Source organism: Pimephales promelas, chromosome 3 (genome assembly GCF_988280905.1).
Source record: "Pimephales promelas chromosome 3, fPimPro1.hap1.1, whole genome shotgun sequence".
NCBI classification, from domain to species: Eukaryota; Metazoa; Chordata; class Actinopteri; order Cypriniformes; family Leuciscidae; genus Pimephales; species Pimephales promelas.
In genome coordinates, this window is record NC_142771.1 from 37,437,437 (window position 1) to 37,447,834 (window position 10,398).

Sequence of the window (10,398 nt, forward strand, 5' to 3'; positions counted from 1 at the left end):
GGTGAGCTTGAGGATCAGTAGGCGGAGATGGGTAGGATTAGGGGTGGGGTTGAGGATCAGTAGGTGGAGATGGGTAGGATTAGGGGTGGGGTTGAGGATCAGTAGGCGGAGATGGGTAGGATTAGGGGTGGGGTTGAGGATCAGTAGGCGGAGATGGGTAGGATTAGGGGTGGGGTTAGTGATCAGTAGGTGGAGATGGGTAGGATTGGGGTGAGGTTGAGGATCAGTAGGCGGAGATGGGTAGGATTAGGGGTGGGGTTAGTGATCAGTAGGTGGAGATGGGTTGGATTAGGGGTGGGGTTAGGGATCAGTAGGCAGAGATGGGTTGGATTAGGGGTGAGGTTGAGGATCAGTAGGTGGAGATGGGTTGGATTTAGGGGTGGGGTTAGGGATCAGTAGGTGGAGATGGGTTGGATTAGGGGTGGGGTTAGGGATCAGTAGGTGGAGATGGGTTGGATTAGGGGTGGGGTTAGGGATCAGTAGGCAGAGATGGGTTGGATTAGGGGTGAGGTTGAGGATCAGTAGGTGGAGATGGGTTGGATTAGGGGTGGGGTTAGGGATCAGTAGGCGGAGATGGGTAGGATTAGGGGTGGGGTTAGTGATCAGTAGGTGGAGATGGGTTGGATTTAGGGGTGGGGTTAGTGATCAGTAGGCGGAGATGGGTAGGATCTGGATTCTGTGTTCTGAATCCAGTGTTATGCAGTGAGGACCATCTCCAAAAATGTGTTGAATACATGCTGTTCATGTGTCTTCTTTAGTCTGTTGGCTATTTAGTTTCTTTCCTGGCACACGTCACTTATGGCGCGTTTTCACTACACAGTACCAGCTCGACTCGGCTCGGCTCTCCTTTGTTTGGTTATCCACTGTGTAAAAGTTGTACCTGTACCAGCTCCGGCGAGGTTCTGAGCGAGCTATGGCGAGCTGAGGTGATGATAAAATGTCACGTGAACACAATGCCGAATGCTGATTGGTCAGAGAGCATCGTCACCATTCCCTGCATTATCATTACACGTGCCAGATAGACTATCCAGAATAACCCCGCTATTTTTAAATAGTTTGGCCAGAGATAGTTATTAAACTAACTACTATTATTATGGCAACTCGGAAGAATACGCCGTAGTCAAACGAGGAGGTGCAGACTTTCCTTTGTTTGGTGGCTGAAGAGAGGATCCAGCGAGAGATTGATTGATGGGGCAACGAGGAACGAAAGGCGTCGCTATGACGACCGGATACTATTTGTGTCTGTACTGTCTGCAATGGAAATTGGAGCAAAAAGCGAGTTGAGTCGAGCCGAGTTGGTACTGGTAATGGAAAAGCGCCATTACACATTTGCACTTACTGCGAAGTCTTGTGTTGTCTGTTTACATATTTGTGCCCATATGTACATTTTGTAGCTACTGGTGTTTTTGTTCAATACATTTTCTAAAATTGTATGTTTTTGTTGAGTTATTATTACACAATTCTTTTTTCAGACCTTTTTGAATCTTGCCCCTGACAAATTACAAAACCCAAATTACAAAAACTAACACTAAAACTAATACAAACTAACACTAAAACTAAGCAGTTTGAAAAATAAATAAAATAAAAACTAAACTATCAAACCCACTTTAAGAACTAACTAAAACTAAACTGAATTTGAAAACAAAAAGTCAAAACCAAATAAATACTAATGAAAAATGCAAAACTATAATAGGAGAGGATTTATGAATGCAGTGAAGTGTCACATGAAACTGACAACATGAAGAATGTAGTACATCTGTATTACATTCATACAATATAGAACATGCTTGTTTTAATGGTTGTGAAGTAATTACTTAATCAAAATAAGTACCTGCTCAAAAGAGTATACGACGCAGCCAAGAGTTAAATGCAGACAAAGGATCCTTCAAATTACAACAGCCTTTGGCAGTGCTTGATGCCTTGGCGTTAAGATATGCTGCCAACCGTTGTTCTCGAACACACCCGAAGGACTTGACTATCCGGATCAGGTGTTATATAAAGGTTGAACCAAAACTCTGCAGGGCAACAAGTCCTAAATTGTAATGGACACTTTTCTGCAGTCAATGAATTACTTGTTTAATGAGCATTTTTTGGAGCTTTAATTATGCGTCTCTTTGGCCACTTTAGGATACGTTTCACACCTATAATTGCCTTCACGTCACGTCACTTTTTCAATTTTCTAATAATTTATAAGGTCTGTGGTGAATATAACATTACGATATTTTGACGTTTTGTTCAACAACGTACACTGCACACACACGCTCGCACAACCCAAACTGTGTTATCTAGTGACTTATTAGAAACATACGTTTCCAAAATAAACATATCCCCTTCAAAATTCACATTTTCACCATGGGTGTGTGTAGTAGAAGAGTTATGTTTAACGCAGACTTAATTTACTCACAAATTGAAAAATGGCATTACAAAACCACCTATATTAGTGTAGGAATGGGCTTTAGACTTGGGGACCAATCAGGTTGCAGCCTGTCCAGAGCATGAACCAATCAGAGGCAGTCAGGGGAGTCACCAGGTCAGAAATAAGGAATTTGTTATTTGTCAGTGCCATTTTGAAGCAATTTATTTAAAAACTACATGCATAACACACACATGCATGAGCTTATGAACACGCGTAGGTGCCATAAAAATCACTCGTGATTACAATATAAAACTGAGAACCGGTAAAAACACCAGGCTCAAGCACAAATCAATAACGGACACATCATTTTTTGCCCATCACTGTTTTGTGCAATCCTGTCACATACGTTTGAATGACATTCAATCTTTCCAACATAAGAAATAACTCATCTAACATCTGTCTTTGATCCGCCCGAATTTGACTGAGTACCCTGTGAGTACTATTGACTTCATTTGACAACACTCTGGAATCCCTTTGCATCCAACGAACTAAATTGATCAACTTGACGAAACCCCCATTCCGCAACACCTCATTCTGATGAAAAGCCTTGAGGAGCTCTTTAAAACAGTTGGTTAAGGTGGTTTGGGGCCCGGCCGTCAGCTGGGGGACCGGCTGAGCCGAAGAATTGTTATTGCGTTGAACGCCATTGTTTAATTGTATCACGTCTCTGAGCAAGTTTTGGAGTGTGGCGGTGGTGTTGGCTTGAGGTGATTCATAAGCTTCACAAGCGGCAATCTCTCCATCGATCCATAGCTCGGCGCCCCTCGCATCGTAATCCTGTACACCTGTGAAACAATACAATATACATTTGAATCAAAATACAAATAAAATGCACGATGGGTGGAGATGTTGGATTATTAATACATAGCCTACTTTCTTGCTCCTCTGATAGTCTCAAACGACGTTTGACCCGAATCCCAGAGGTGTTGTCCGATTCCCTCTCCCGCTTTTCCCCAGATTTCCCGTTGGACTCGGGATCAAGATTTGGGGCTGTTGTAGCCACAGCTACACCTCCGTCACAGGCTTTGGACGCGCTGTTATCACCACTCAAAGGTAGCGATCCCTCGGTTATGAGGTCATTCGGGGCGGCTGCTTTTGCAGTTACACACAACCCTGGGACACCTGGTGGCGTAACAAGCTGACCTTGAGTTGTGTCCTCTTCAACGCCTGTTAGAACAGAAACAAGCCTCGTTTGGCATGTAGCCTAATAAAAAGGGCTTAAAAGAAAATAAAGAACACAATTCTTCCAATAGCCCCTTTCACACACGTGATCCGATCGGCCAAAACGCATCTTAAAGGAGTAGTGCACTTTTGAAAAAACTTTTGCTGATAATTTACTCACCCCCGTGTCATCCAAGATGTCCATGTCTTTCTTTCCTCAGTCGAAAAGAAATTAAGGTTTTTGATGAAAACATTCCAGGATTTTTCTCCATATAATGGACTTCAATGGGAACCAAACGGTTCAGGTCCAAAATATAGTGTTAATAACAGTTTCAGATGCAGCTTCAAATGTCTTTAAACGACACCAGACGATGAATAAGGGTCTTATCATGCGAAACGATCGGTTATTTCAAAACTTATTCCAAAAATGTAACTTTTCTAAGGACAAATGCTAGCCTTGCTCTATTCTGTGAGGCGCGTTTGCAACGTCACGTAATACGTAATTACGTTCAAGAGGTCACGGGCGACGTAGCCTGAAGTACAGAATCAAAATCGTCCGACATCGTTGTTTTACCTTTTAATTCCTTTTTTTGTAAACGGTGTTTGAGTTAGTTTTCACGTTCAACCTATGCGTTCAACTTGTAAACACTGACTCTGTACTTCTGGCTACGTCGCCCGTGACCTTTTGAACGTAATTACGTATTACGTGACGTTACAAACGCGCCTCACAAAATAGAGCAAGGCTAGCATTTGTCCTTGGAAAAGTTACATTTTTGGATTAAGCTTTGAAATAACCGATCGTTTCGCATGATAAGACCCTTATTCATCGTCTGGTGTCGTTTAAAGACATTTGAAGCTGCATCTGAAACTGTTATAAGTTGTCTTTTGGACCTTGAACTGTCTGGTTCCCATTGAAGTCCATTATATGGAGAAAAATCTGGAATGTTTTCATCAAAAACCTTAATTTCTTTTCGACTGAAGAAAGAAAGACATGGACATCTTGGATGACACGGGGGTGAGTAAATTATCAGCAAAAGTTTTTTCAAAAGTGAACTACTCCTTTAATACCAGGTGTAAACAGGGCCTAAAGCACTTCCAATTTCCAAAGATAGTAATCACACAGTTTACCGGTATTTTGGGACCGATGTGCGATTGGTAATTTACCGGTAAACAGAAGAAACGCAGTTGCATGTGTGAGAAGCGCATTTGTGTTTTTACCGGAAAAGTCATTCAGGTCATTTTACAGTAATTTACTGGGATTTCGATGTGAAAGGAGCTAATATTTGTTCCAGAAAGCTGTCGAACTCCAATTTTAACTTACGTTTAAACAAATGATTCATAGACTGTTGTTAACATTGGCAGTTGTTGCTTATTTGCAGGTCTATGCTAGTAAGACAAGGTTTTGGTCAGGCTATGGTAACATGAATTGTTCTCCAATGTTTAAAAACTAATTAACCACTGGCAAAAATAAAACCTTGCTGTCTATGCAGCAGAAACGTGATTTTGAAGTTGGTGCTAAACCACTAGATAAAACTAGTCTGAATCTGATCTGAATTTGCCTGAGCGGGAATTTAAAAAAAGATGCCCTGGAGCCGTCAAAAGCCCACCGGATTATGCAAAATTGCGTCACAGACTTAAAAAATGGCATCACAGAAACAAACGGATTTCTGGATGCAAGAAACACAAAGAAAAAGTCATAAATTGTTAATTTACAGATATCACCGACAGTGATGTTTAAAAGATGGTTAAAAATCAGCAAATTATTCTTCAAACCAATAACATTGAGCAGTTTAAGGAAGCAGGGCCGCCGTTCTGACAAAACGTATAACTCCTTTGTCCTACAAAATGTCCTAAACTAGTATCATAATTATGTAATTTAATCATCTTGTGTAGCTGATCACTGTCAGGACTCAAAAACAAACACTAAGGCTACTATAGCACTGTTGTGTTGCCCTTCTTAAAGAGAAGATGCATTTTTTATGCACAACTTTCTTAATCACAAAACTGCTGTCATGAAACCTACAATGAGCCTCATGCAGCAATATCTACATTAATTTATTTAAATCATGATCATTATGTGAAATACTAGTATCTTACAAGAATAGATCTGGAAGCAAGTTAACAAGAAATGTCTTTGAAACAAATCACACATGGAAAAAAAGCAGTAAATTATTAGTGCAAGGCACTGCATTTTCAGAGCTTGTATTTTAGGTGGCAGGAATTGCTGGCATTTAAGCAATTGATATTGCTTGTAAAGGATCACACATTTCATTAGTAGCCCTCAATCGGGTCATGGGGTCTATACAACAACCCCAATCGACTTTTACTTAATAAAAAAAAAGGTTCCCTTCATCTCAGTGGAATAAGATGTTGTGACTTTTATACGTTATCTATCAATACACAGACACACACACACACAAAAAAAACTGGGCTTGATTCAGTTGTTCTGAAGGTATGTAAAAAAAAATGTCTGGGTCAATATGACCCCCACATTGAAATGAATGGGAAATGTGAAAAAACTAAATATATTTTCTTCATGTGTCCAAAAAAAAAAAAAAAAAAAAAAATCCGGCATAAATCTGAAATTTTTTTACGCAGAAATGAAGGCCTAGTACTAGAGCATAAATGCAATGTATCATAAAAAAATAATATTTCATATGCAAGCTAATGGTGTAGTTGAGGAATTGTGTGGTAAATGGATACAAAAGTACTTTATATCTTCAAAAACACAGCATTAATGAATAGATGAGAAGTAAACAACAACAAATATATATATATATATATATATATATATATATATTAGGGCTGGGTAATAAATATCGATTTCTCGACATTAATCGATTCTCATTTTTGCAAACCGATATCGATTCTTAAATCTCAAGAATCGATTAGTCATCCTGTTTCATTTGAATGAATGAGACATTGTATTGCGGCTGCGCACATCCAACAAATCGCACTAATCTTTGCCCTGCTTTGTTACTATTGATATGAAACAAAGTCTCAGTTTTCAAATTACGTCCATTTTCTTTAGAAATTCAAAAACATAAATAGTGTTTTGGCGCTGTGGCGTGAGATCGCTCTGGAGAAGCAGCAGCGCTGATCTCTCTTCCGGCTTAATAATACCAGTCACAGCGCGAAATAAACATGAATGAGCATCTGAAAGTGTGTTAAAGATAGAGTACAACTTATCGAAATCCGTATCATGTCACATTGATTCGCTCAATCTGCGTTTCAACCGTGGAAAGACGTCAATTAAACAGCTAGTAATCAATGTCATGTATCGTCATATTTACCTCAGAAAACCCACATAAACTCGTTAGTCCACACTCGTTAGTGTTCTTCAATATTTAATGCATATTTGAATAAATCGGGCAAGTTTTTATGACAGCCACCATTTAAATGTTTATATTTCATATAATCTTCTTATTATAAAAATAAATAAAAGTGTAATTTAAGTGTTTGTATAGCTACAAAACAGTTAATTATTACCTTCATATTAGGTTAATGAAGCCTATAGGCTACAACTAGACTATATAGCCTACTGTATATAGACCATAGTTTACAGCATTTAAGAGATTTGATTCCCTTGAGAAAAATTGCCATTTATTGTAACTGATATCCAAAATAATCGATATCGAATCGAAATCGAATCGCAAGCTTGTGAATCGAAATCGAATCGAATTGTGAAATTTGTCTCAATACCCAGCCCTAATATATATATATATATTATTTGTATGATTAAAAATGTATATTTTTTGTACAATTACTCAATCAATTGTTGGGGTCGTATACAGACCCCGAAGCCCAGAAGTGTAAACAGGAAACGAAGACCATTTGAAGGTTAAAAATTGTAATCTATATTCAGATTCCAGAGTTTCATTTACAAAATATTCAGTCCTTTTATAAATAGCACCTGAAGGAGAAGTCTCCGGCCCCCAGGTGTTTCCACAACATATAATCCGGCCCCCAGGTGTGTATCTTTACCCCCCTCCCGGTTTTAGACCCCCGCACCCCAACACCCACCCACCCCCCACAAGATAAAGCACATTCGCCAGGCATTAGGTGTTGAAGGACCATTGACTTAAAAGAGCCAGAGATTCTTCACCAGACAACTCGTTACCTTGCACAGCGTGAATGGTCCTGTATGACGTCGTAAACATTGGTCTATCTATTTCTCATGTTTGTGTTAATCAAGTCAAGTCAAGTCACCTTTTTTCATATAGGCTAGCGGTTTTTACAATACAGATTGTATCAAAGCAGCTTTACAGTGATAACATGAAAATTATACAACACAGATCAATAATATTGTTGAATATTAAACGTCCCCAACTAAGCAAGCCAAAAGCCAAGGCAACAGTGGAGAGGAACCAAAACTCCATCAGGGACAGAATGGAGAAAAAAAACAGACTCAGTCGGGGGCCCAACCCAGGAACAGTGTGTGATTCGGGTCACATTCGGTTACATGTGATAATATTAGATCTAGAGTATGATTACGAAAAGGAGTAGGTCCTGACATGTGTTGTATAACACAAATTGAGTCTATAATGCCAATCCCAATGCATCTTTTTCATTATCTACATGTATATTAAAGTCGCCAACTATTAGTACTTTATCTGCAGCCAGAAATAACTCTAAAGTCTGCAAAGTCTTTGATAAAATCTTTAAATTGCCCTGGTGGCCTCTATACAGGAGCCAGCAGAATTCTCAAACTATATATTTTTACACTAAGCACCAATACTTCAAAAGAAGTATATTTAAAACTAGATTTCTGAGTGGTTTTGAGGATATTACTACAAATTACATTAACACCTCCCACTTTGCCTTTCAGACGAGGTTCATGTTTATAACTGTAATCTTGCGGGGTGGACTCAGCGTTTGATGGCCCTCCTTTTGGATATTTCTCATCCATGTTTTAGATATTAAGAACATCGCTTTGGCACTCAGTTGGCACACCTTAGGCACACCTTAGGTGTACATTGGCACACCTTAGGTGTACAATGTCAAAACACCATTACTTATACGGTATGACAAGCCGTTTTTTCTTTTATTCATTCCCAGGAAATGAATTCTTGATATCACAAATTACATTTCTACTAGCTAGTAACAATGGCAATTTCTTATACCAATAATTAAATATGAACTAGTCAAAACTATAATTTTCTGATATCAGAAATAAAAAATATAACATGTTGAAATCCATTTAGATTTTAAGAATTAGCATTTCAAAGAGTGAAAACTGAATTCTTGATTTCAGGAATTGATATGTTTACTAGTTACAAGACATAGAAATTATGTATGCATTGTGTTTCTGAAATTTTAGCTAATAAGAAATAAAATCTTGATTTCAACAACTGCATTTAAATTGCAGCTTATGATGATATTTCACTACTGAAAATTACAGAGATCAAGTAGTTTTACTAGTTGAAATTTAATTATTAACTTATTAGTTTTTAACTTATTAACTTAAGTGACATACAAAAATAAATTTTTACTAGTAGGCTAGAAATCTAATTCCTGATATCAAGAATTAGCATTTTAACTAGTGAAAAATGAATTGTTGACATCGAGAACATATAATTTTCTTTGGAATCGATCATTGTAACGAATAGGCATTTAGTTATCAGTCGAAATTAGGTTTGTTATACTTTATTTTTATGCGTCGGATTTTTTTTTTTTAACTTAGGCCTATCTCTTAAGTGCTTTAATATGAAATTGGTGTGGAATAAACAAAGAATGTTTGTATGTTTGGCTATTTTTTTAAATTTATTTTAACATCCTGAAACCACAATTTAACTTTAAAGCATTTTTATAAGAGTCTTTGCTTTTCACTGCCTCATTTGGATAGCTACTTTTCTTGACCAAACGCTTTTTCGCTTCTTTTTTTAACAACAAAACACCTCAATCTTAACAACATGTTTTCCCACGCCTTTCACGTCGTAAACGTCCACACGCGGAGAATGAGACAGAGAGATGAGAGGATGTTTCTAACAAGCTAACTTGCGAGAAAAGAAAACGTTTAACGTTAGGTCTAACGTTAAATAACTTACCAATAGTTGCGCTGTCCTCGCCGATTAGAAGCCGAGCTCCGTCAACTGGGGAATGAGAGTAAAACATCTATTTAGAATATCGTGTATTAAACCCGATTCTTTTGGAAACTGCTGTCGAATTTCAAGTTATTCCATTAAATGCTCCATTAAATTGACCAAGCCTATGTCTAATTTATATTTAAAAATAAATGATACATACCATTAAGGTTGGCCGCCATTTTAGTGATGGTAACGAGTAGAGCGATGAGTCGGTGTGTTCAGGCGAGGTAAAAATGCGTCGAGTTTGTGCTGCTCTTCTCGCGCAACATGTTTAAAAACATCCGCCAAAGTGGGGGGGTTTCCGTGTGGGATTTGCGGGGGTTTCCCACTGTGCCAACCGCAGAGCGCAGAGGAGGAAGTCTAATATGACTAATAGCAGAGAAAGTCTAATAGTCTAATAAATATGACCAGAAATCGAGAACTCCCATTCACGTTCAACTTCCCTTTTTTTCCTTTTTTTTTTGGGGGGGGGGGGGGGGGGGTACTTTCCTGCAAGGCCGTAACCAGGGTCTGAAAATTAGTGAGGTCCGGGGTGTTGTGTAAAGAATTGTGCTATAATAATGGTTAGGCTATTGGACCCACATGGACATGAAGCAGCGTCCCTTTTTTTAAAGGAATTTGACATATATATATATATATATATATATATATATATATATATATATATATAGCCTATATTATGTACATTTTTTTTTTTAATTATGTGTGGGGCAGTCTCTAAAGGGGGGTCCGGGG

General features: G+C 38.4%; 1 protein-coding gene across 2 annotated transcripts; it reads right to left on the bottom strand.

The window, feature by feature from the left end:
• Positions 1-2,562: 2,562 nt before the first annotated feature.
• Positions 2,563-9,975, bottom strand: LOC120464553 (uncharacterized). 2 transcript variants are annotated; one of them, XM_039654094.2, is made up of 4 exons: positions 9,824-9,975; positions 9,625-9,669; positions 3,290-3,583; positions 2,563-3,201 (listed from the first exon to the last, which is right to left on the bottom strand). In XM_039654094.2, the coding sequence occupies exons 1-4, from the start codon at positions 9,840-9,842 to the stop codon at positions 2,720-2,722; spliced, it is 840 nt and encodes a 279-aa protein (XP_039510028.2). In that variant the 5' UTR covers positions 9,843-9,975; the 3' UTR covers positions 2,563-2,719. The 2 variants fall into 2 exon arrangements, with proteins under 2 accessions (XP_039510028.2, XP_088984969.1); XM_089128843.1 differs by lacking the exon at positions 9,824-9,975 and having other exon boundaries at positions 9,625-9,797.
• Positions 9,976-10,398: the final 423 nt, after the last annotated feature.